Source organism: Thalassophryne amazonica, chromosome 2, assembly GCF_902500255.1.
Source record: "Thalassophryne amazonica chromosome 2, fThaAma1.1, whole genome shotgun sequence".
Taxonomy (NCBI): Eukaryota; Metazoa; Chordata; class Actinopteri; order Batrachoidiformes; family Batrachoididae; genus Thalassophryne; species Thalassophryne amazonica.
In genome coordinates this window covers 135,009,289-135,037,028 of record NC_047104.1, presented here as the reverse complement: position 1 = coordinate 135,037,028, position 27,740 = coordinate 135,009,289, and the positions used below count along the sequence as shown (strand labels likewise).

Here is a 27,740-nt window from a genome sequence, read left to right as displayed (position 1 = left end):
TTTTCCTCCAGCCCAAGGTACAGACAGTTCTGGTCGCCCTGCGTGACCACATCAGGTCTGCACGGAGAAAAGCAGCAGCAGCGATCGGCAGTTCAACATGGGGGCAGCGAGGTGGAGTCATTCTGGCTGTTACAACAATGCCGCCATCACCACCTGATCAGGCACAAACACGCTGCTGCTGCTGCTGCAAATCAATCGCAGCAGCTGCGTGGACGCAGATGGACACCGGCACGGCAGCATCCTGCAAGCAGCGACCCGACACGGACCCGCACCGCAAACCCCAGCCTGACATCGTCATTTGTGCACATCGAGCAGTAGAAGAAATGCGCACCCACAACCCAAAATGTCCAATCTGAGGCGCGTCGGTGCGCTGCAGAAACACACAAAGCGCACGCTGTTGCTGGCGCTCACGCGGTCTGTTTCAACACCGATGCAAAGCCATCATAAAGAGCGTTACCTTAGAAATAATATGCCCGCTGTCGACGTTCCAGATTAGTCTGACTGTTGCTTTGGTGGCAGTAGTCAGGCGCGCAGCAGCATCCCTCAGTCCTCCTCTGTTTGGAGTCGGGGTGTGGAGCACACGCATGGCACGTAAAGATGCAAACGGCATTTTTAATGGGGATACCGTCCTCGTTACCTTACACAGATTACATTCGTTTACACACGCAAAAAGAAGCGATTTCCAAACAACATTCCGTACTTCAGATCATTTTGAAACGAAGCCAACGAGGCAATTTATGTGTTAAATTATGTAGAGAAGGCTTCAAAAAGAATTATTTATAATTCATCTATATGCAAAACCCAATGTAATTTTGTTTTTAGAATACTATAAAAGTGTACACTGCCGCCTAAAATAAAATATAATTTATAAGTTTTAACTCATTTATATACACAAAAAGCAATCTGAAAATATATATGTATCCCAATTCAATTAAATTATCTTACATAGATGTGCTTTTTTTGAGTTGGGACTACATATATTTATTAGATGGAAATCCTGCACATAATTTAATTGAGTTCATCCAATGAGTCATTTGTGTTTATGTGTGTATACTTTAAGTAACTTTGTAATTAATCCAAATGATGTAGACTAGAAAAATGTGATTACATTTTTTTAATAAATTATTGTTTATACTTGCAAAGCCCAGTTCTAATTTTTTTCAGAATACTTTTCATAATTCACGTAATTTAAATGAAGGCAACAAAGTCATGTAATTTGTGTTACATTATTATTTTATACTGTCAAATAAAATATGATTTAAAAATTGTAATTCATTTATATACACAAAAAGCAATCTGAAAATATTTTCTAAATTTCCTAAAAAAAAAATGACTCAGTGGATTGGATTTCCATCTAATAAATATATGTATCCCAATTCAATTAAATTATCTTACATAGATGTGCTTTTTTGAATTGGGGCTACATATATGGCCTCTACTGGTGGTTGGCTCTCACTGCGGTATTGTATCACTTCCTGTTCCGGAGCACAGCAGTGTTTTGCTGTATCTGTTAGCTGTTTAATCTGCACAGTTAGATTGATCTAGTTAACTAGATAACGATTTGTTTCACAGTGTAATCTTCACGTGCCTTAACTAAAGCACTCCCTCTGCTGAATCACTTCTAAATTATTTACACATTATTCACTTTGTGTGTTTTTAGGACTCCACTAGCTTAGCACAGCTACTAGCTCTTAGCTGGTTTAGCATGGCGGCTTCTCCTGTCTCTCCTGCACTTTTCTGCTCTGGGTGTGAAATGTTTAGTTATTCCTCGGCCTCCTTTAGCAGTAATGGTACTTGTAATAAGTGTAGCTTATTCGTAGCTTTGGAGGCCAGGCTGGGCAAATTGGAGACTCGGCTCCGCACCGTGGAAAATTCTACAGCTAGCCAGGTCCCTGTAGTCGGTGCGGACCAAGGTAGCTTAGCCGCCGTTAGTTTCCCTCAGGCAGATCCCGAGCAGCCGGGAAAGCAGGCCGACTGGGTGACTGTGAGGAGGAAGCGTAGCCCTAAACAGAAGCCCTGTGTACACCACCAACCCGTTCACATTTCTAACCGTTTTTCCCCACTCGACGACACACCCACTGAGGATCAAACTCTGGTTATTGGCGACTCTGTTTTGAGAAATGTGAAGTAAGCGACACCAGCAACCATAGTCAATTGTCTTCCGGGGGCCAGAACAGGCGACATTGAAGGAAATTTGAAACTGCTGGCTAAGGCTAAGCGTAAATTTGGTAAGATTGTAATTCACGTCGGCAGTAATGACACCCGGTTACGCCAATCAGAGGTCACTAAAATTAACATTGAATCGGTGTGTAACTTTGCAAAAACAATGTCGGACATGTAGTTTTCTCTGGGCCCCTCCCCAATCAGACCGGGAGTAACATGTTTAGCCGCATGTTCTCCTTGAATTGCTGGCTGTCTGAGTGGTGTCCAAAAAATGAGGTGGGCTTCATAGATAATTGGCAAAGCTTCTGGGGAAAACCTGGTCTTGTTAGGAGAGACGGCATCCATCCCACTTTGGATGGAGCAGCTCTCATTTCTAGAAATCTGGCCAATTTTCTTAAATCCTCCAAACCGTGACTATCCAGGGTTGGGACCAGGAAGCAGAGTTGTAGTCTTACACACCTCTCTGCAGCTTCTCTCCCCCTGCCATCCCCTCATTACCCCATCCCCGTAGAGACGGTGCCTGCTCCCAGACCACCAATAACCAGCAAAAATCTATTTAAGCATAAAAATTCAAAAAGAAAAAATAATATAGCACCTTCAACTGCACCACAGATTAAAACAGTTAAATGTGGTCTATTAAACATTAGGTCTCTCTCTTCTAAGTCCCTGTTAGTAAATGATATAATAATGGATCAACATATTGATTTATTCTGCCTTACAGAAACCTGGTTACAGCAGGATGAATATGTTAGTTTAAATGAGTCAACACCCCCGAGTCACACTAACTGCCAGAATGCTCGTAGCACGGGCTGAGGCGGAGGATTAGCAGCAATCTTCCATTCCAGCTTATTAATTAATCAAAAACCCAGACAGAGCTTTAATTCATTTGAAAGCTTGACTCTTAGTCTTGTCCATCCAAATTGGAAGTCCCAAAAAACAGTTTTATTTGTTATCTATCGTCCTCCTGGTCGTTACTGTGAGTTTCTCTGTGAATTTTCAGACCTTTTGTCTGACTTAGTGCTTAGCTCAGATAAGATAATTATAGTGGGCGATTTTAACATCCACACAGATGCTGAGAATGACAGCCTCAACACTGCATTTAATCTATTATTAGACTCAATTGGCTTTGCTCAAAATGTAAATGAGTCCACCCACCACTTTAATCATATCTTAGATCTTGTTCTGACTTATGGTATGGAAATTGAAGACTTAACAGTATTCCCTGAAAACTCCCTTCTGTCAGATCATTTCTTAATAACATTTACATTTACTCTGATGGACTACCCAGCAGTGGGGAATAAGTTTCATTACACTAGAAGTCTTTCAGAAAGCACTGTAGCTAGGTTTAAGGATATGATTCCTTCTTTATGTTCTCTAATGCCATATACCAACACAGTGCAGAGTAGCTACCTAAACTCTGTAAGTGAGATAGAGTATCTCGTCAATAGTTTTACATCCTCATTGAAGACAACTTTGGATGCTGTAGCTCCTCTGAAAAAGAGAGCTTTAAATCAGAAGTGCCTGACTCCGTGGTATAACTCACAAACTCGCAGCTTAAAGCAGATAACCCGTAAGTTGGAGAGGAAATGGCGTCTCACTAATTTAGAAGATCTTCACTTAGCCTGGAAAAAGAGTCTGTTGCTCTATAAAAAAAGCCCTCCGTAAAGCTAGGACATCTTACTACTCATCACTAATTGAAGAAAATAAGAACAACCCCAGGTTTCTTTTCAGCACTGTCAGGTCCCATCTTATCTTAGGGACCTCATAGTACCATATCACACCAATAGAGCTCTTTGCTCTCAGACTGCAGGCTTACTTGTAGTTCCTAGGGTTTGTAAGAGTAGAATGGGAGGCAGAGCCTTCAGCTTTTAGGCTCCTCTCCTGTGGAACCAGCTCCCAGTTCGGATCAGGGAGACAGACACCCTCTCTACTTTTAAGATTAGGCTTTAAAACTTTCCTTTTTGCTAAAGCTTATAGTTAGGGCTGGATCAGGTGACCCTGAACCATCCCTTAGTTATGCTGCTATAGACTTAGACTGCTGGGGGGTTCCCATGATGCACTGAGTGTTTCTTTCTCTCTTTTGCTCTGTATGCACCACTCTGCATTTAATCATTAGTGATTGATCTCTGCTCCCCTCCACAGCATGTCTTTTTCTTGGTTCTCTCCCTCAGCCCCAACCAGTCCCAGCAGAAGACTGCCCCTCCCTGAGCCTGGTTCTGCTGGAGGTTTCTTCCTGTTAAAGGGAGTTTTTCCTTCCCACTGTCGCCAAGTGCTTGCTCACAGGGGGTCGTTTTGACCGTTGGGGTTTTTACGTAATTATTGTATGGCCTTGCCTTACAATATAAAGCGCTTTGGGGCAACTGTTTGTTGTGATTTGGTGCTATATAAATAAAATTGATGATGAAATTGATGATATATTTATTAGATGGAAATGATGTAGAGTAGGCTAGAAAAATGTGATTAATTTTTTTTTAATAATTTACTGTTATAATTGCAAAGCCCAGTTCTAATTTTTTCAGAATATTTTTCATAATTCACATAATTTAAATGAAGGTAACAAAGTCATGTAATTTGTGTTACATTATTATTTTATACTGTCAAATAAATGTGATTTAAAAATTGTAATTCATTTATATACACAAAAAGCAATCTGAAAATATTTTCTAAATTTCCTAAAAAAAACTGACTTAGTGGATTGGATTTCCATCGAATAAATATATGTATCCCAATTAAATTAAATTATCTTACATAAATGCGCTTTTTTTGAGTTGGGGCTACATATATTTATTAGATGGAAATCCTGCACATAATTTAATTGAGTTCATCCAATGAGTCATTTGTGTTTGTGTGTGTGTATACTTTAAGTAACTTTGTAGTTAATCCAAATGATGTAGAGTAGGCTAGAAAAATGTGATTAAATTTTTTAATAATTTATTGGTATAATTGCAAAGCCCAGTTCTAATTTTTTAAGATTACTTTTCATAATTCACATAATTTAAATGAAGGCAACAACGTCATGTAATTTGTGTTACATTATTATTTTATACTGTCAAATAAAATCTGATTTAAAAATTGTAATTCATTTATATGCACAAAAAGCAATCTTAAAAAAAATATTTGTTCTAAATAACAGCTGACCCTCCCTCACCTTGCAAATGATACTCCTGATATACTAAAATGTAGCCAACTGTCAACATTTCCTTAGGGGTTTCTAGTACAGAAACAGCATTAGTGAAGGTTACAAATGATCTTCTTATGGCCTCAGACAGTGGACTCATCTCTGTGCTTGTTCTGTTAGACCTCAGTGCTGCTTTTGATACTGTTGACCATAAAATTTTATTACAGAGATTAGAGCATGCCATAGGTATTAAAGGCACTGCGCTGCAGTGGTTTGAATCATATTTGTCTAATAGATTACAATTTGTTCATGTAAATGGGGAATCTTCTTCACAGACTAAAGTTAATTATGGAGTTCCACAAGGTTCTGTGCTAGGACCAATTTTATTCACTTTATACATGCTTCCCTTAGGCAGTATTATTAGACGGTATTGCTTAAATTTTCATTGTTACGCAGATGATACCCAGCTTTATCTATCCATGAAGCCAGAGGACACACACCAATTAGCTAAACTGCAGGATTGTCTTACAGACATAAAGACATGGATGACCTCTAATTTCCTGCTTTTAAACTCAGATAAAACTGAAGTTATTGTACTTGGCCCCACAAATCTTAGAAACATGGTGTCTAACCAGATCCTTACTCTGGATGGCATTACCCTGACCTCTAGTAATACTGTGAGAAATCTTGGAGTCATTTTTGATCAGGATATGTCATTCAAAGCGCATATTAAACAAATATGTAGGACTGCTTTTTTGCATTTACGCAATATCTCTAAAATCAGAAAGGTCTTGTCTCAGAGTGATGCTGAAAAACTAATTCATGCATTTATTTCCTCTAGGCTGGACTATTGTAATTCATTATTATCAGGTTGTCCTAAAAGTTCCCTAAAAAGCCTTCAGTTAATTCAAAATGCTGCAGCTAGAGTACTGACGGGGACTAGAAGGAGAGAGCATATCTCACCCGTATTGGCCTCTCTTCATTGGCTTCCTGTTAATTCTAGAATAGAATTTAAAATTCTTCTTCTTACTTATAAGGTCTTGAATAATCAGGTCCCATCTTATCTTAGGGACCTCGTAGTATCATATCACCCCAATAGAGCGCTTCGCTCTCAGACTGCAGGCATACTTGTAGTTCCTAGGGTTTGTAAGAGTAGAATGGGAGGCAGAGCCTTCAGCTTTCAGGCTCCTCTCCTGTGGAACCAGCTCCCAATTCAGATCAGGGAGACAGACACCCTCTCTACTTTTAAGATTAGGCTTAAAACTTTCCTTTTTGCTAAAGCTTATAGTTAGGGCTGGATCAGGTGACCCTGAACCATCCCTTAGTTATGCTGCTATAGACGTAGACTGCTGGGGGGTTCCCATGATGCACTGTTTCTTTCTCTTTTTGCTCTGTATGCACCACTCTGCATTTAATCATTAGTGATCGATCTCTGCTCCCCTCCACAGCATGTCTTTTTCCTGGTTCTCTCCCTCAGCCCCAACCAGTCCCAGCAGAAGACTGCCCCTCCCTGAGCCTGGTTCTGCTGGAGGTTTCTTCCTGTTAAAAGGGAGTTTTTCCTTCCCACTGTAGCCAAGTGCTTGCTCACAGGGGGTCGTTTTGACCGTTGGGGTTTTACATAATTATTGTATGGCCTTGCCTTACAATATAAAGCGCCTTGGGGCAACTGTTTGTTGTGATTTGGCGCTATATAAAAAACTGATTGATTGATTGATAGAGACCTCGGAAAGAATCGACCCCAGGACCAGCAATCTCAGAGCCAGTACGATCTTGGAACCACTATGGTCATGGAACAGCTATGATCTTCAGGAGAAGACGCCCACCCCCCGCAATACACCCATTTACATCAAGGACTGTGCTGTGGAGATTGTGCAGCAATCAAAATTCCTGGGGGTTCATGTCTCCGACAACCTGACCTAGTCTCTGCACACATCCTCTTTGGTTAAACAGGCCAACCAACGTCTGCACTTTCTCCGCAGGTTAAACAGTGCCCATCTGAGCCTGGCTGTCCTCACATCCTTCTACAGAGGAACAATAGAGAGTGTACTGACCAGCAGTATCTCTCTGTGGCATGAAAGTAGCAGCCTTACAGACAGGAAGACACTGGGGAGGGTCACTGGGGTAGCAGAGAACATTATTAGAGCCAGGCTGCCAACCATTGGTGAACTGGCAGAAGCACTGCTTGGCCAGGGCAAGAAGGATAATTAGGGACACTTCACATCCCTTTAACAACCTGTTTTACTCTCCCTTAATACAACCCCAATTCCAATGAACTTGGGACATTGTGTAAAATGTAAATAAAACAGAATACAATGATTTGCAAATCTTCTTCAACCTATATTCAATTGAATACAGCACAAAGACAAGATATTTAATGTTCAAACTTAAACTTTATTGTTTTTCTGCATATATCTGCTCATTTTGAAATGGAAGCCTGCAACACATTTCAAAAAAAGCTGGGACAGTGGTATGTTTACCACTGTGTTACATCACCTTTCCTTCTAACAACACTCAATACGCGTTTGGGAACTGAGGACACTATTTGTTGAAGCTTTGTAGGTGTAATTCTTTCCCATTCTTGCTCAATATATGACTTCAGCTGTTCAACAGTCCGGGGTCTCCATTGTCGTATTTTGTGCTTCATAATGCACCACACATTTTCAATGGGTGACAGGCCTGGACTGCAGGCAGGCCAGTCTAGTACCCATACTCTTTTACTACGAAGCTATGCTGTTGTAACACATGCAGAATGTGGTTTGGCATTGTCTTGCTGAAGTAAGTAGGGACGACCCTGAAAAAGACGTTGCTTGGATGGCAGCATGTGTTGCTCCAAAACCTGGATGTACCTTTCAACATTGATGGTGCCATCACAGATGTGTAAGTTACCCATGCCATGGGCAAAAACACACCCACATAACATCACAGATGCTGGCTTTCGAACTTTGCGCTGGTAACAATCTGGATGGTCTTTTTCCACTTTTTTCCAGAGGATATGACGTCCATGATTTCCAAAAACAATTTGAAATGTGAACTCATCAGACCACAGCACACTTTTCCACTTTGCGTCTGTCCATTTCAAATGAGCTCGGGCCCAGAGAAGGCGGCGGCATTTCTGGATGTTGTTGATATATGGCTTTCGCTTTGCATGGTAGAGTTTTAACTTGTACTTGGAGATGTAGCGAAGAACTGTGTTAACTGACAGTGGTTTTCTGAAGTGTTCCTGAGCCCACACGGTAAGATACTTTACACAGTGATGTCGGTTTTTAATGCAGTGCCGCCTGAGGGACCGAAGGTCACGGACATTCAATGTTGGTTTTCGGCCTTGCCGCTTACATGTAGAAAGTTCTACGGATACTTTGAATATTCTGATTATATTATGGACTGTAGATGATGGAATCCGTAAATTCCTTGCAATTGAACTTTGAGAAAAATTGTTCTTAAACTGTTTAACTATTTTTTGACGCAGTTGTTCACAAAGTGTTGATCCTTGCCCCATCTTTGCTTGTGAATGGCTGAGACTTTTGGGGATGATCTTTTTATACCAAATCATGACACTCACCTGTTTCCAATTAGGTGTTCTTTGAGCATTCATCAACTTTCCCAGTCTGTTGTTGCCCCGTCCCAACTTTTTGTAATGTGTTGCAGGCATCCATTTCAAAATGAGCAAATATTTGCACAAAAACAAAAGTCTATCAGTTTGAACATTAAATATCTTGTCTTTGTGGTGTATTCAACTGAATATAGGTTGAAGAGGATTTGCAAATCATTGTATTCTGCTTTTATTTACATTTCACACAACGTCCCAACTTTATTGGAATTGGGGTTGTAAATTTAACACGATAGGACAAATATTAAGTGAGATGGATGTGTATGAAATGCTTATGAAATTACATAATGTGTTAGAGACCTTGGAACCACGGACCCGGGACAGCAGCAGTTCCCAAGATCATAGTGTTTCTGAGATAGTAATGGATAAACGCTTATGAAATGCATATGAAATTACTTAGTGTCTTAGAGACCTTGGAACAACAGACCCAGGACAGCAGCAGTTCCCGAGATCACAGTGTTTTCGAGATAGTAATGGATGGACGCGTATGAAACACATATTCCACTGTTGAAGCTGCAGTGGGGAGCTGTGGCTTGAAGGTCTTTGGTGCCTCAAGGGGCGGCAACCCTCAAGCACCGTGGTGGACACCGGTGGTCAGGGAAGCCATCCGATGGAAGAAAGAGTTATTCCAGGATATGTTATCTCGGAGGACTCCGGAGGCAGTTGTAAGGTACCAACAGGTCTGAAGGGCAGCAGCCTTTGCTGTGAGGGAGGCAAAGCAGCTGGTGTTGGAGGAATTCGGAGCAACCATGGAGAAGGACTTTCTGGTGGCACCAAGGTGCTTCTGGCGGACCGTGAGGCACCTCAGGAGGGGAAAACGGGGACCCATCAAAGCTGTCTACAGTAAGGATGGGACTCTGTTGACCTCAACTGAGGATGTAATCCGGCGCTGGAAGGAACACTTCGAGGAACTCCTGCATTAGAATGGAGCACCCTCTATAGTAGGGGCAGAACTGGAAGTTGATGGAGGATTTTCCTCAATTTCCCTGGTGGAAGTCACTGAAGTAGTCAAACAACTCTACAGCGGTGAAGCCCCAGGGGTTGATGAGATCTCTCCAGAAATACTGAAGGCTCTGGGTGTGGAGGGATTGTCTTGGATGAGACATCTCTTCAACATCGCGTTGAGGTCTGGGACAGTGCCTAAGGAGTGGCAAACTGGTGTGGTGGTCCCCATATTTAAAAAAGGGGACCAGAGAGTGTGTGCCAACTACAGGAGCATCACACGACTCAGCCTCCCTGGTAAAGTCTACTCCAGTGTGCTGGAAAGGAGGGTTTGGCCGATAGTTGAACCTCTGATTAAAGAGGAACAGTGCAGGTTCCGTCCTGGTCGTGGAACAACTCAATCAATCAATCAATCAACTTTTTTCTTATATAGCGCCAAATCACAACAAACAGTTGCCCCAAGGCGCTCCATATTGTAAGGCAAGGCCATACAATAATTATGAAAAACCCCAACGGTCAAAACGACCCCCTATGAGCAAGCACTTGGCCACAGTGGGAAGGAAAAACTCCCTTTTAACAGGAAGAAACCTCCAGCAGAACCAGGCTCAGGGAGGGGCAGTCTTCTGCTGAGACTAGTTGGGGCTGAGGGAAAAAACCAGGAAAAAGACATGCCGTGAAGGGGGGCAGAGATCGATCACTAATGATTAAATGCAGAGTGATGCATACGGAGCAAAAAGAGAAAGAAACAGTGCATCATGGGAACCCCCCCACAATCTACGTCTAAAGCAGCATAACCAATGGATGGTCCAGGGTCACCCGATCCAGCCCTAACTATAAGCCTTAGCGAAAAGGAAAGTTTTAAGCCTAATCTTAAAAGTAGAGAGGGTATCTGTCTCCCTGATCTGAATTGGGAGCTGGTTCCACAGGAGAGGAGCCTGAAAGCTGAAGGCTCTGCCTCCCATTCTACTCTTACAAACCCTAGGAACTACAAGTAAGCCACAGTCTGAGAGCGAAGCACTCTAATGGGGTAATATGGTACTACGAGGTCCCTAAGATAAGATGGGACCTGATTATTCAAAACCTTATAAGTAAGAAGAAGAATTTTTAAATTCTATTCTAGAATTAACAGGAAGCCAATGAAGAGAGGCCAACACGGGTGAGATATGCTCTCTCCTGCTAGTCCCCGTCAGTACTCTAGCTGCAGCATTCTGAACCAACTGAAGGCTTTTTAGGGAACTTTTAGGACAACCTGATAATAATGAATTACAATAGTCCAGCCTAGAGGAAATAAATGCATGAATTAGTTTTTCAGCATCACTCTGAGACAAGACCTTTCTGATTTTAGAGCTATTGCGTAAATGCAAAAAGGCAGTCCTACATATTTGTTTAATATGCGCTTTGAATGACATATCCTGATCAAAAATGACTCCAAGATTTCTCACAGTATTACTAGAGATCAGGGAAATGCCATCCAGAGTAACGATCTGGTTAGACACCATGCTTCTAAGATTTGTGGGGCCAAGTACAATAACTTCAGTTTTATCTGAGTTTAAAAGCAGGAAATTAGAGGTCATCCATGTCTTTATGTCTGTAAGACAATCCTGCAGTTTAGCTAATTGGTGTGTATCCTCTGGCTTCATGGATAGATAAAGCTGGGTATCATCTGCGTAACAATGAAAATTTAAGCAATACCGTCTAATAATACTGCCTAAGGGAAGCATGTATAAAGTGAATAAAATTGGTCCTAGCACAGAACCTTGTGGAACTCCATAATTAACTTTAGTCTGTGAAGAAGATTCCCCATTTACATGAACAAACTGTAATCTATTAGACAAATATGATTCAAACCACCGCAGCGCAGTGCCTTTAATACCTATGACATGCTCTAATCTCTGTAATAAAATTTTATGGTCAACAGTATCAAAAGCAGCACTGAGGTCCAACAGAACAAGCACAGAGATAAGTCCACTGTCCGAAGCCATAAGAAGATCATTTGTAACCTTCACTAATGCTGTTTCTGTACTATGATGAATTCTAAAACCTGACTGACAACTGGGAGGTGCTGTGGGAGTATGGAATGAGGGGGTCCCTTCTCAGGGCCATCCAATCTCTGTACTCACAAAGCAAGAGCTGTGTTCGGGTGCTCAGCAATAAGTCGGACTCTTTCCGGTGGGGGTTGGCCTCCGTCAGGGCTGCGTCTTGTCACCAATCCTGAATGTGATATTCATGGACAGGATATCGAGGCGTAGTTCGGAGGAGGAGGGTTTCCGGTTTGGTGGGCTCAGGGTCTCATCACTGCTTTTTGCAAATGATATGGTCCTCTTGGCTTCATTGGCCCATGACCTCCAACACTCAGTGGATTGGTTCGCAGCCGAGTGCGAAGTGGCTGGGATGAGGCCATGGTTCTCAGCAGGAAATCGATGGATTGCCTACTAGAGGTAGGGAATATGGTCTTGCCCCAAGCGAAAGAGTTCAAGTACCTCGGGGTCTTGCTCACGAGTGAGGGGACAATGGCGCGTGAGATTGGCCGAAAAAATCGATGCAGCGGGGCGGTATTGCATTCGCTCTACCGTACTGTTGTGACAAAAAGGGAGCTGAGCCAAAACGCGAAGCTCTCGATCTACTGGTCAATCTTCATTCCTACTCTCACCTATGGTCATGAGGGTTGGGTCATGACCGGAAGACCTAGATCGCGGGTACAAGCGGCCAAAATGGGCTTCCTTAGGAGGCTGGCTGGTGTCTCCCTCAGCGCTAGGGTGAGAGGTTCGGTCATCTGTGGGGAGCTCGGAGTAGAGTCGCTGTTCCTTCGTGTTGAAAGGTGCCAGCTGAGGTGGTTCAGGGATCTGGTAAGGATGCCTCCTGGGAGCCTCCCTAGGGAGGTGTTCCAGGCACGTCCCTCTAGGACAGGGGTGGGCAATCATGTGCCATAAAGGGCCAAGACATTGCAGGTTTTCCTTGCTACCAATCACCTTCGCAGGTGATTTCATTAATGTGCAGGTGTCTCAGCAGGTGATTTCATTGATGACCAGGTGTTTATGTGCAGGGGAGAAGCTCATCAGCAACCCACCTGGTGAAGTGATTGGTTGCAAGGAAAACCTGCAGTGTCTCGGCCCTCAATGCCCACCCCTGCTCTAGGAGGAGACCCCGGGAAAGACCCAGGACTAGGTGGAGAGATTATATCTCCACACCGGCCTGGAAACATCTCGGGATCCCCCAGTCAGAGGTGGTCAATGTGACACGGGAAAGGGAAGTCTGGGGTCCCCTGCTAGAGCTGTTGCCCCCGCAATCCGATCCCGACTAAGCAGTTGAAGATGAGTGAGTGATGAGAATGAGTGTATCCTAGCTTTTTGAATTTTGATTTGATGCTACAAAATCACAAAAAATATCTAAAATCTAAATGGGTAGACTCTTTCAGAAAGCGTTGTGTACAACCCCTGGCAATAATTATGGAATCACTGGCCTCGGAGGATGTTCATTCAGTTGTTTAATTTTGTAGAAAAAAAAGCAGATCACAGACATGACACAAAACTAAAGTCATTTCAAATGGCAACTTTCTGGCTTTAAGAAACACTATAAGAAATCAGGAAAAAAAAAATTGTGGCAGTCAGTAACGGTTACTTTTTAGACGAAGCAGAGGGAAAAAAATATGGACTCACTCAATTCTGAGGAATAAATTGTGGAATCACCCTGTAAATTTCATCCCCAAAACTAACACCTGCATCAAATCAGATCTGCTCGTTAGTCTGCATCTAAAAAGGAATGATCACACCTTGGAGAGCTGTTGCACCAAGTGGACTGACATGAATCATGGCTCCAACATGAGAGATGTCAACTGAAACAAAGGAGAGGGTTATCAAACTCTTAAAAGAGGGTAAATCATCACACGTAATGTTGCAAAAGATGTTGGTTGTTCACAGTCAGCTGTGTCTAAACTCTGGACCAAATACAAACAACATGGGAAGGTTGTTAAAGGCAAACATACTGGTAGACCAAGGAAGACATCAAAGCGTCAAGACAGAAAACTTAAAGCAATATGTCTCAAAAATCGAAAATGCACAACAAAACAAATGAGGAACGAATGGGAGGAAACTGGAGTCAACGTCTGTGACCGAACTGTAAGAAACCGCCTAAAGGAAATGGGATTTACATACAGAAAAGCTAAATGAAAGCCATCATTAACACCTAAACAGAAAAAAACAAGGTTACAATGGGCTAAGGAAAAGCAATCATGGACTGTGGATGACTGGATGAAAGTCATATTCAGTGATGAATGTCGAATCTGCATTGGGCAAGGTGATGATGCTGGAACTTTTGTTTGGTGCGGTTCCAGTGAGATTTATAAAGATGACTGCCTGAAGAGAACATGAAAATTTCCACAGTCATTGATGATATGGGGCTGCATGTCAGGTAAAGGCACTGGGGAGATGGCTGTCATTACATCATCAATAAATGCACAAGTTTACGTTGATATTTTGGACACTTTTCTTATCCCATCAATTGAAAGGATGTTTGGGGATGATGAAATCATTTTTCAAGATGATAATGCATCTTGCCATAGAGCAAAAACTGTGAAAACATTCCTTGCAAAAAGACACATAGGGTCAATGTCATGGTCTGCAAATAATCCGGATCTTAAGCCAATTGAAAATCTTTGGTGGAAGTTGAAGAAAATGGTCCATGACAAGGCTCCAACCTGCAAAGCTGATCTGGCAACAGCAATCAGAGAAAGTTGTAGCCAGATTGATGAAGAGTACTGTTTGTCACTCATTAAGTCCATGCCTCAGAGACTGCAAGCTGTTACAAAAGACAGAGGTGGTGCAACAAAATACTAGTGATGTGTTGGAGCGTTCTTTTGTTTTTCATGATTCCATAATTTTTTCCTCAGAATTGAGTGATTCCATATTTTTTTTCCCTCTGCTTGGTCTAAAAAGTAACCTGACTGCCACAATTTTTTTTTCCTGATTTCTTATAGTGTTTCTTAAAGCCAGAAAGTTGCCATTTGAAATGACTTTAGTTTTGTGTCATGTCTGTGATCTGCTTTTTTTTCTACAAAATTAAACAACTGAATGAACATCCTCCGAGGCCGGTGATTCCATCATTTTTGCCAGGGGTTGTACAAACAGGCTGATCACATAACTCTTGCCCTCCTTTGATAACCGACAGAGGTAATGATATATTTACTGGATCGTCATTGCAAACAAATGGAACCGGAATTGAAGAAGAACTGAGGTTTAATGTCATGAATTGTAACTAATATTTTAAAGATACCTTTTAGTTTGAGCAGAATTTGAATTTACAATGTTACAATATGCAGAAAAGTTGCTTTATAGTATCGCTTTTGGTTTTCCAGTTTTGTCATGGAGTTCTGCAGCGACATAGTTTATATCTGGTGAGTTTAGCTCTCTTTCTCGCCAGCAGAGGTCAGTAGATACTCTGAAATGTGTAGAGAGTGCTGACTCATTCTTGGTCACAGGTCATAAAAGCGACTTTTACTTGAACATTAAAGCCCACAATGACCTCTCGACACTGCGCTGTCACATCATTATACACTACCACTGTCTGAAAAATGCACAATCTTTTAAAAAGAACAGAAGGCACCAATTAAAACCAAGAATCTGTTTAGTAATCTATTATATTAATGTAACAGCTATTTTTAAGAGAGTCAAATTGAATCAAACTCAAAGAAAAATAATTTTAAATCTTGATGTTATGGGATGTACAAAGCAGTTAAAGTAAAAAGTATTGTATGACCAATAAACAGGGTAAGGATTTAAAGGTTATTAATATATGCATGGTTTGAGAGAAGAGGTTCATGATTTAGCCAACAAAAGCACTTTATCAGCAACTTAATTCCTGAAGGGTCCACAACATGTGTCTGTAATTGGGCAGTGTAGTCTCGTTTGAGAGTAGGCGCTAAAGGGGTAAAATATGACGCATATGACATAATTTCTCTACTTCCAGGGACAAAAACATGGCACTTTCTCTGAAATTTTGGGCAAATTACACGCAAATGTTAGATAATATCTGTGCTAATTCTTTGTTTTATGTTAGCTATTAAGCTTCTGAGAAATTTGTTAAGTTTTACTCTATCATGCTGCAGGTTTGGTGATTAAAACGGCTGCAGTTTTTCTTTTCTGCAAATATATGTACTTATGTCTCCATATACATTTCTACACACTTTACTTTTTCTTGTTCCCCCCATTTTAATATTATTATGTTTAAGTAAATATGGGAGGAGTGGGATACAAGCAGTCATACCTAACAGCTAACATTAGCTTATCTAGCCAGCCTTAGCAATGTTAATCGTAGCTTACAAAATAGTTGGTTCCTTTGTGTTTAATAACAATCTTCTCCTGTGATGTCTTATCCTTATTTTGTCTTATTACTTATTATATTATATATACCTTTTTCTTGAGCTGCTTGGGTGAGTAGGGAGAGTTCCCATGGGATAAAAAAGCTTTTTAACCTACCATCCCTGGTTCTCAAGACCAGGCACCCAAGTGGCTCTCCTCTACTCTTTTCTACTCTCCTATTATACTCTTCCTTTTAGATATTTAGATATACCTTTGTATACTGGCATAGTTCCACCTTAGAATTGGAATATAATATATAAGACATACCTTACTGAATTTTCATGTGTCCAGGGGAGACCACCCCCTGTTGGTGAGAGCCAGTAACATTGGAAATGTGAGACTAAACCACACCCACTATTAACACCCACATTGTATAAAAGTGTTGTACAAGTTACTTCATGTGCCTTTTACAAGATGGACGCTGTCTGTGAGGGTCCTAACGTGACCTTTAATAAACTCAAAATGAGGAATACAATGGTTTGGTATTTGGTAAGGGGCAGAATTTTACATAAAAAAACAGGTAGAAATAGCACAAACAAAGTGAAAATGCAAAGAAAAAGTGACGATGCGGAGGAAAGTGGACATGTGTTGTGGTTTGTTTATGACCCAGAGCTCAAACGTGTTGAGGCAGTTGTGCAGGTGAGAGAATGTAGCTAATCTGGTTAGCTGTGTAGGCTAACACTTACCGACAACCTCTCCCATTCACCTTGTCTTCTCCACTGGGAACCGAAAACCTGCACTTTTTGCGACTGATTCGGTGATTGTAGCCAAAAACAAAACAATACACCATTTTTCCTTGTGAAGTTATGCTGTGTATATATTGCGCAACGGGAGCAGCTGTCCCCATAAGTAGTCAAATCCCGCAGGGTTCAAGCGAGACTGCGCTGTCCTATTCCTCCCCAGCACATCTGTTCAAGGCGCGAGTTGGGAGCTTGGCTGCGATCAGAAGGTGAACACAGATCACCGGCATCCCTGTCCAACGTGCAAACCATTACGCCAATGAGCGTGAAACAAGCTTGTCAGTTTCTTTCATTTCTAAAGGTCAGGTTTGGAACTAGGCAGTCGTGTGCCATAAAGGGCCAAGTTGGTGCAGTTTTTTTTTCTGCTACCAATCCTCCCAGCAGGTGATTTCATAGATGATTGGGACTTGGCGTTGAGTTGAGGAGCTTGTTGGAGCAGTATGTCTCATGGCTAATTTGCTACTTTGCTAACTTCATATAATACTAACAATAGCTTCATATCTCCTCATATAGATAATGAGATTGTGACCATAGGACCTTTGTGGCCGGGACGGCGGTGGGATCGACCCGGACGGCTTGCACTAAAGACCATTCCTCTACCAGGTCAGCCAAAGGGGAATTCCCCGTTAGCTAAGCTAGCAGGAACGCCTTTTCAATCAGGACCCGGGACCTTCATCCCGCTACAGTAGTAATAATAATAGCTTGATATTACATGCCATAATGCATACTGTTCTTCTGCTTACCATGCTCCACAGACAGAACACAGTTTTATACATACTGTTTTAATAGAACGTGTGCACTCACCGCAGATAAAGGTCAAAATGCAACATCTTTCAACCAGTTGCATAACTTTACTGATCCACATTAAGGGGAAACGAGTGCAGGGTGAAGAGAAGGGCAGAGCGTGTGTTAGCTTGACAGCCGACCTGAATTAGGCCGGATACTGGCTGCCATTTAGGAGTAGGAATTCCTACTCCTAAACAACCATAGGAGAGCAGTGCTCACGCCACACACCCTAAACGTGACCAAAGTGAGGCTGACCAACGCTGATGTCAGCGTCTCGGCCGCCAACCAGTCACAGGCTAGGAGAGAGAGATAGGTGTCCGGCCTAATTCAGGCCGGTTGTCGGGCTAAGGGTGTGTGAGCTCAACTTGCATGCTGAGGTAGACATGAGCTGTTGAGTGAAGGCATCTATTCAATACAACATCTAAAATTGAAGTCCGTTTCCTGTCAGTTTTTGAGTTGCTCCCTGTCAGTCGGGGAAAAAATTGGAATTCATAACCCAACAAGCTCTTTTGTAAAACCACCTGCTGAGGTGACTGGTAGCGAGGAAAACCTGCACTGTCTCACCCCTTGTTGCCCCTCCAGCTACCTTATGAGAATGTATTACCTCAATGTCTAGGTTGGAAACTTTATTTTCTGTTTTGGGGACTTCTGGTGACCTGTATAAATGCGGATTATATGACTCCTTTATGTGTCAAGTGAGTATCACTGGGAATTAAAATAACTCAGACATATTTGAGCTACATTTTAGCTTCAGCACTACATTATTCTACGCAGATAACAAGAACTTGTTACCTTTGTCAAACAAATGTATTAGGAAATACTGTGTGAGACCATGGTTTGTTAAAGCCTTGACAGGTGACAGGGAACATTTTTTGGATTTCCATCACTTCTTGGTTCAATATTGTTCTTTTGAAATAAGCTGTTCTGTCAATCCTTTTAAAATAGTTGTAATCTACTAAATCCATTTACTACATGACACATCACTGATTCCTTGGAGTGATTAAATATGACAACAGGAAAAGCAGGAACAAAAATTACTCATATTTCCAGAATTATGAAAAATTACTACGTACTAGCAACTCCTCCCTGTCTTGACAGTCTGTTTATGTATAGCCAGTTTTGGGACCTTCCAATTTAATGTGAGCTTCTTCCAATTTAGCTTCTTCCAAAGTATTTTGTAAGGTTACTTCTACTTCCGTGTGTCCTGCTTTTGCATCAGCAGTTTTTGCTAAATTACTAATTGCATTCTAATATCAGTTTACTAAATTACTAATTGCATTCTAATATCAGTTTACTGTGTCAAATATAGCTTATTTTTGCTGTAGAAAGAATTATTTCTGGACTGTTGAAGTTAACTCTCCATAGTACATCACTCTCCATAGTACAGCAGCACCCTTCATTCCATTCAAACTTCCCAAACTATTATGAGTACAATGCCCGATCCTAACTTTTGTATTACACAATGAGTTTATTTTAATGCTCTGATAAGCCTAAAAATAGTGTGTGACCACTGGAATTGTAAGCCTTGCTGTGCCTGGTAAGTCTGCACAGATGAAGCAGTGTTTTGTTCATGATGGGAACAAAGAGCTGTCAGTTTGTTACCCAAAACACGTTCCCTGGTACGTGCAGTGACGCCGATATAAATAGAACCTTTATGTGATACAAATGACTTATCACCGTTTTGTTTTTCATAGTTTACTGTAATAATAAAAAAGAACAACACCACACAAGGGATGTTGCAAGTGGCGCTGATGACCCCTTATCCTAAAATAATTTTAGTTTTTTGAATAAATAAGTCCTGAAAGGACTCAAAATAATGTGTAGGTTTTGATTCTAACTAAATATTTTTTTTTTCCCGATGGTTTGATTGATGAGCACACATTGGAGTGGAGGAAAGGTCAGCGATTTGAACCGTTGAACCTTCTTTTTTTCCAAAAAGGTCTTCAAAAATTAATATTTGGAGGTAAATTCTCAGACACCATTCACACTTTATACCAAAAGGCATCAGCCCAGCATCTCTGACAGAGTTATAGGCTTCTGTGGATTTGATTAAGAAGTTCTTTTGTACTTGGACACAGATCGAATCTTGGCTTGCGTCCCCCATGTTCCTTTGGGAAAACTGTTGCTGAAATTTTACGCATTTTTTCCAAGATCATTCTCTGTTCCACTATACCAGGGGTGGCCAAGTTCGGTCCTCGAGAGCCACATTCCTGACACTCTTAGTTGTCTCCCTGCTCCAACACACCTGAATCCAATGAAAAGCTCATTAAAAGTCTGCTAACGAGTCTTTCATTGGATTCAGGTGTGTTAGAGCAGAGAAACAACTAAGAGTGTCAAGAATGTGGCTTTCGACCGAACTTGGCCACCCCTGCACTATACTTTGAAGCTATATGACTGATAACTTGTGCTCTACAGTTTCTCAAATTACAACTACAGAAATTGGTCATTTCATTTCATCTTTCAGGGTCTCGGAAGGCATGAGTGGTGGCCAAGTGGTTTATGTGCTAGAAGTGTGTAGAAGGTCCCTTGTTCATGGCCACCGCTACCATTTCTCCATCTAATTGTGAAGTTGCATCAGGAAGGGCATCTGATCAAATCAAATCAAATCAAATCAATTTTATTTATATAGCGCCAAATCACAACAACAGTTGCCCCAAGGCGCTTTATATTGCAAGGTAAAAGCCATACAATAATCACAGAAAAACCCCAACGGTCAAAACGACCCCCTATGAGCAAGCACTTGGCGACAGTGGGAAGGAAAAACTCCCTTTTAACAGGAAGAAACCTCCAGCAGAACCAGGCTCAGGGAGGGGCAGTCTTCTGCTGGGACTGGTTGGGGCTGAGGGGAGAGAATCAGGAAAAAGACATGCTGTGGAAGAGAGCAGAGATCAATCACTAATGATTAAATGCAGTGGTGCATACGGAGCAAAAAGAGAAAGAAACACTCAGTGCATCATGGGAACCCCCCAGCAGTCTAAGTCTATAGCAGCATAACTAAGGGATGGTTCAGGGTCACCTGATCCAGCCCTAACTATAAGCTGTAGCAAAAAGGAAAGTTTAAGCCTAATCTTAAAAGTAGAGAGGGTGTCTGTCTCCTTGATCTGAATTGGGAGCTGGTTCCAGAGGAGAGGAGCCTGAAAGCTGAAGGCTCTGCCTCCCATTCTACTCTTACAAACCCTAGGAACTACAAGTAAGCCTGCAGTCTGGGAGCGAAGCGCTCTATTGGGGTGATATGGTACTAAGAGGTCCCTAAGATAAGATGGGACCTGATTATTCAAAACCTTATAAGTAAGAAGAAGAATTTTAAATTCTATTCTAGAATTAACAGGAAGCCAATGAAGAGAGGTCAATATGGGTGAAATATGCTCTCTCCTTCTAGTCCCCATCAGTACTCTAGCTGCAGCATTTTGAATTAACTGAAGGCTTTTCAGGGAACTTTTAGGACAACCTGATAATAATGAATTACAATAGTCCAGCCTAGAGGAAATAAATGCATGAATTAGTTTTTCAGCATCACTCTGAGACAAGACCTTTCTAATTTTAGAGATATTGCGCAAATGTAAAAAAGCAGTCCTACATATTTGCTTAATATGCGCATTGAAGGACATATCCTGATCAAAAATGACTCCAAGATTTCTCACAGTATTACTAGAGGTCAGGGTAATGCCATCCAGAGTAAGGATCTGGTTAGACACCATGTTTCTAAGATCTGTGGGGCCAAGTACAATAACTTTAGTTTTATCTGAATTTAAAAGCAGTAAATTAGAGGTCATCCATGTCTTTATGTCTATATGACATTCCTGCAGTTTAACTAATTGAAGTGTGTCCTCTGGCTTCATGGATAGATAAAGCTGGGTATCATCTGCGTAACAATGAAAATTTAAGCAATGCTTTCTAATAATACTGCCTAAGGGAAGCATGTATAAAATTGGTCCTAGCACAGAACCTTGTGGAACTCCATAATTAACCTTAGTCTGTGAAGAAGACTCCCCATTTACATGAACAAATTGTAATCTATTAGATAAATATGATTCAAACCACCGCAGCGCAGTGCCTTTAATACCTATGGCATGCTCTAATCTCTGTAATAAAATTTATGGTCAACAGTATCAAAAGCAGCACTGAGGTCTAACAGGACAAGCACAGAGATGAGTCCACTGTCTGAGGCCATATGAAGATCATTTGGAACCTTCACTAATGCTGTTTCTGTACTATGATGAATTCTAAACCCTGACTGAAACTCTTCAAATAGACCATTCCTCTGCAGATGATCAGTTAGCTGTTTTACAACTACCCTTTCAAGAATTTTTGAGAGAAAAGGAAGGTTGGAGATTGGCCTATAATTAGCTAAGATAGCTGGGTCAAGTGATGGCTTTTTAAGTAATGGTTTAATTACTGCCACCTTAAAAGCCTGTGGTACATAGCCAACTAATAAAGATAGACTGATCATATTTAAGATCGAAGCATTAATTAATGGTAGGGCTTCCTTGAGCAGCCTGGTAGGAATGGGGTCTAATAGACATGTTGAATCAACATGCAGATCTACTGTGGTGACCCTGAGTGAAAACAAGGGGAAACTAAGGTGACATTTTCAAATATCTCAGTGGCTTCCCTCACTAGTTTCCTACTTGCATGATATTTTGCTTTTGAAACCTGGCTACTTGACAAAGATTTGCTATACAGTTTGTATTTCTTAATGACTGATGTAAATGAAGTTTTAAGACATATTCAGTGACTTGGAAATGTTCATGTATGGCAATGCTTATGTGAGACATAATTGTAAAGCGCTTTGAGCTTCTGATGCAGAGGGAAAAGCGCTATATAAATGCAGTCCATCCATGTATCCATCCCCTGACATGTCTAAAGAAAACACTCGGATTTTGTCCTTTAAGTTAAAGTGATTGAAGTGGTTGAAAATGGGAGTGGGAATAGTTGTTGCTTTTTGCATTTTTTTGCACTCCTTCTGATGATGAGATGATGTTACTTTGGTTAAAGGGGTAGGCGTTAATAAGCTTTGCTTCTGCCTACGCCCTTTCAGGCACACAGATGCATTGTCAATCCATTTTCTTTATCAATCCATTTTCTTGCACTGTCAGTCCATCTTCTTTTGTTGTTTTTATTTGTTGTTGTTTTGTGTGTGTGTGTGTGTGTGTGTGTGTGTGTGTGTGTGTGTGGTGTGTGTGTGTGTGTGTGTGTGTGTGTGTGTGTGAGTGTGTGCTGTATAAATTCATTCATTCATTCATATGTTGTTCACTAGATATGTTTATGACGATGGGATTGGAGTTTGCGTTGTGTTAAATGTGTTTGTAGAATGGCACAAGCAGGGGGTCACCCCTTGGAGTCTGGTCTGCTTGAGGTTTCTTCCTCAATACATCAGAGGGAGTTTTTCATTACCACTGTCGCCTGTGTGCTTGCTCTGGGGGTTGGTAATGGTTGGTAATGAGTATATATGTATGTATATAAGAGGTGGACGTTTATAAGCTTTGCTTCTGCTCACCTCTTTTTGGTCACACGTCACTGTGGAATTGTCTTGTGTATCAGTCAGTTTTCTGAGCGTCAGCAGTGATTCACCGATTATCGCCTCATTTCTGCTTAAAACTCCATTCCAGTCATCATCTATCTCAACGACAGATATCTGAAGCTTTTGTACATTATTTCATAATAAAAGATGGCAGACCGATCAGAGTGCCTATGTAATTTCAGAGCATCAGTAGCAATTCACTGATTATCACCTCATTTCTGCTGAAAACAGACTTTAACAGAATGAATTACGAGGTTTTAGTTTGTCATCTAATGGTTAATAACCACATTATTTCCTTTGATCGCTTTGGGTGTAGAGAGTCAGACTCAGAGTCAGTCTCAGTTGCATGCGCTGTGACAGCAGAGCAGACCAATTTTAGAGGGGACCATTCGGTTGGCGATACCGGCAGTGAAAGTCATTATTTATAGTAAAACATATCCTTATATTTCGTTTATCCAGTTACATGTGTCCTATGAAAATGGAGGCAGTGTGACAAATGGCAATTCCAAAACAGCAATAATAAACAAAGGCAAAAATTAAATAAGTGTCATTGTCCAGTTATTTTAGGGGCCTTACTCTACATACAGTACAAGTTCAAAAATATAGATGTATGCTCTTAGATTATTAATCCAGTGGTGCTGAAAGTTCCAAAAAGTCTTTTTTAACTTGTCAAGGCCTCTTAACTTCCTCTTTGTGATCATGATTTACTACAGCTGGTCACTTTTCTGTACCAACACATAAGAGGTGTGTTTGACAGCACTTTTTGGATTGACCGAGACTCAGGACAACAGGAAAGCTCAGTGTAGATCTAAGAAAGAAGAACACCGATTTAGACATGTCAGGATTGGAATGTCTCTTGGAGCCAGCTCCAAACAACTACAGATTCCAAGATCATCAGTTAAAACTATTATATGCAGTGATGCCGGTTACTAAGTAACGTGTTACTCTAATCTAACCACTTTTTTTAGTAACGAGTAATCTAACGCGTTAATCTTTCCAAATCAGTAATCAGATTAAAGTTACTTCTCCAAGTCACTGTGTTACTATTATTTTTGCATTGTGGGTCGATAGCAGCATTAAACTTGGTCCGTGGCAGGTGGTCGAGGTTCGACTGAACTGCCCACTTTAAGCGAGCTGTGAGCTTTTCATCCACAGTTTTCTGCAGCAGCTATGACGTACACCTGCACTGAGCTTTACAAAGACATTTTTATGCTTTTTTTTCTCCTTTATTTAGAATTCTGAGCTGAGCCGCTCCGTATCTGCTCGCTAAAAACAGCTGATCCACCGTGATGCGTCAACAACTCACACTATTTTCCACTCAAATGCACCTAAACTCTCTTTCTGAGGACCACATGATGTGAAAACACAATAAAACTTTCTTACCTGTAAATCTGGTCATGTTTTCTGCATAAATAAATGTTATTCATTCTTTGTGCTCAAACACCAAAGCAGGGGCGAATCCAGATGGAATGGGGGCGTGAGGCAAGGATGTGCCCCCCTCACAACACCCCTAGATTAAAGGTCTAGTTTTGAAGCCTTTTTTTACTACAACTACCAATACTACTTATAATAATTATTATTTTGACAAGTAAAACGTTTAGAAAGAATTTAAATGTGAGAAAAATGTTAGAAAGAATTTAATAGTTACATTTATAAACAACATAGGGTAGAAATTGTAAGTTTTACTGTTACAGTGCTGTCAACAGTTAAATATGAGGTCAAGAAAGAGGTCTTTATTTTACTTTTTATAAAACAAGTATTTATTTTCATTGAAGTCAAGAAAGGGTGACTATAAAGTGAGTTTTGGCAAAACAGGTATCATTGTCATGTTGCGGTGGCAGAGGGTTGTTGTCAACAGCTGGGGAAAGTAACTAAAAAAGTAACTAGTAATCTAACTTAGTTACTTTTACAACTGAGTAATCAGTAAAGTAACTAAGTTACTTTTTCAAGGAGTAATCAGTAATCAGTAATTGGATTACTTTTTCAAACTGTGGCAACACTGATTATATGTAAGTACAAGATATTGGGAAGTGTTGCCACTTTACCAAGGTCTGAAATAAGATCTAAAGCCTCACCCTTGGCTGAGAGGAAATTGGTTCAGATAATCAGGAACAAACCAGGAACCACCCAGACACAGACCTGTCATGAAGTGGAAGCTGTGGGAACACCAGTGTCACTGTCTATAAAACAGATGAACATCACCATGGTTTGAGAAGCTGCGATCCAAGATAGAAAACCTGACACTTTCAAGCTCAATTCAAGTTTACAACTGACCACATGCATAAAGACAAACCCTTCTGGAGGGAGGTTTTATGGTCAGATGAGACAAAAATTTAATTGTTTGGCCACAATGATCAGAGAGGTATGACTGGAGTAGTAAAAGTGAGATACTCAACCCCAGTAAGATGGTACCAGCTGTTAAGCATAGTGATGGTTGCTGCCAGAGGACCTGGTAGGGTGTAAAAATTGGGTGGAATAATGAAGAAGGAGGACTCCCTCAGAATTATAAAAAAAAAAATAACAAACTCAAAACACCAACCAGAAGGTTAAGAGTGGTCATAATTGGGTGTTCCAACAGGACAATTCCCCAAATCCACATTTTAAGCTTGTCCCCTATTAAAAATATCTGGATTGATCTTAACAGCCCAGTCTGGCCAAGAACCAAACAAATTTAATTGAACTCCACCAATTCTGCCAAGAATAGTAATTAAATATCCAACCAGAAGTCTGACAGTGCTTGTTGATGATTAGCACAGGTCAAGGTGAAACTTAAGATGCTTTCAACCAAATGTTAGGTGGGATGTATGTACATGTTCAGAATCCCCCACATAAATTAAAATGTTTACCAGTTTTTTTGTTTTTTTTTTAATTATCACAACTGTATCATGCTTCAGTGTTTTCTTTATTGTAATCAGTATCTTCATGAGTGTAAGGTTTAGTCCTATTAAACAACATACTCCTACTAAATTCCCAAATCCCTCTTTTCCTTTTCTCCAGTAATGCAAGCTTCGCATTATTGGAGCTCACTCTATGGTAGACGAAGGCACAAACCAGAAATGGCACAAAAAATCTCCCTAGTGGGCAAAAAGCCACAAACCGGACAACATTGTTTTAAAAAGCCACAATCCAATGGTAGACGAACATAGACATTATAAACAGTATGAATGAATGAATGAGTTTATTCGGCACACAAATAATAATAATAAAAAAAACTCATAATAAAGCAACTTTACAAAGAAATAGAGGCCACATTGGTTGTTGAGGCACAAGAAATGCGGCCGCCATCTTGGTGCAGTCATCGTAGTGATTGCTTTCTTCTTTTTGTTTATTTTGTTATTTTCTCTGTTCTGTGAAGTGTCTTTTAGCACTGTGTAAAGTGCTATATAAATATAACGCATTATTATTAGTAGTATTATAATAAAGTGCTGATGCTCATGCTCCTCCAAAGCATTTACTCCAAAAAAAGTCTGAAGGACCTAAAAGACATGGTGAGATGCTGAAGAGGTTCGCTCGTCATGTCCACAACATATACATATTATGCTGTGATGTCAAATAGCCACATCAACTCATATCCAATCAAATAGTCACCTTCCACTGAGACCCACCCACTGCCCCTCCCAGCTCATCCTGCACTGTCATGGTGCTCGCTCCAGATGCAGTTGTCATGGAGATGGAAAAAGGCTCAGCGTCCACGAGTGGCAGTGTTACCATGGAAATGCCCATCGCAGAAGCGGTTTCAGCAGAGCGAGGAGAGCTGGAAGAGCCTGTTCAGCGCCACGCTGAAGCTGAATTCCAACACAAAAACTATCGCATGTTAATTGTGATTGGAGAAATTTCAACCAGCCATCACCTCGAATTGGCCAGGAAACAGATCAGACAAGGTAAGCCAGCCGGAGAGGTGCAAGAAGACTCTGCAAATGGGAAGTGGTTTCTCATCCCAGAAAAATACTCACCATAAATGGCAAATCTTATCTTCTGCCAACCTGCTAATGAGTTAAATGATGTGTTTGTACAGATTCCTCAAAATGTCTTTAGTTATTAATCAAACCTTTTTGGACCTGTAAAGCCTGCAGTCACTTGACAGTTCATACACTTTTTTTTTTCATCCAGAAATTCTCTCTCTGGCAGATCACAGGTGCCGAATATGTCCTGTGGTCATAATTCCACAGGCTCTCTTCATGATGATGTCACAAGCTACTTTCTGAGTCTGACTTCTATTCTTCTAAATACCTAATTGTGCAGAAAAATATTAGTTTTTCCACTGCAGATTGCAATTCTGGCCAGTGTCACTGTTCATTTACTAGTTTTTCCACTCAGACTGGAATTACAGTTGTATGTAAAAGTTTGGGCACCCCTGATGATTTCCATGATTTTCCTTTATAAATCATTGATTGTCAATAATATTCAGGTCTGGAGACTGAGATGGCCATTCCAGAACGTTGTACTTGTTCCTCTGCATGAATGCCTTAGTAGATTTTGAGCAGTGTTTAGGGTTGTTGTCTTGTTGAAA

At 40.9% G+C, this 27,740-nt stretch overlaps 2 protein-coding genes across 3 annotated transcripts in view; one reads left to right on the top strand and one right to left on the bottom strand.

Moving 5' to 3' along the window:
• tp53bp1 (tumor protein p53 binding protein, 1) overlaps positions 1-667 on the bottom strand; it is an 83,216-nt gene extending 82,549 nt beyond the window's left edge. The window contains 1 exon segment of the mRNA XM_034194143.1: positions 459-667. Coding sequence (XP_034050034.1) covers positions 459-610 — 152 coding nt within the window. The 5' untranslated portion in view covers positions 611-667.
• A 26,219-nt stretch (positions 668-26,886) lies between these two features.
• map1aa (microtubule-associated protein 1Aa) overlaps positions 26,887-27,740 on the top strand; it is a 139,743-nt gene continuing 138,889 nt past the window's right edge. The window contains exon 1 of one of the 2 annotated variants that reach the window (XM_034194115.1): positions 26,887-27,111. In XM_034194115.1, coding sequence (XP_034050006.1) covers positions 26,895-27,111 — 217 coding nt within the window. In that variant the 5' untranslated portion in view covers positions 26,887-26,894. The remainder of the gene's footprint in view (positions 27,112-27,740) is intronic. The other variant, XM_034194122.1, reaches the window with a different exon arrangement.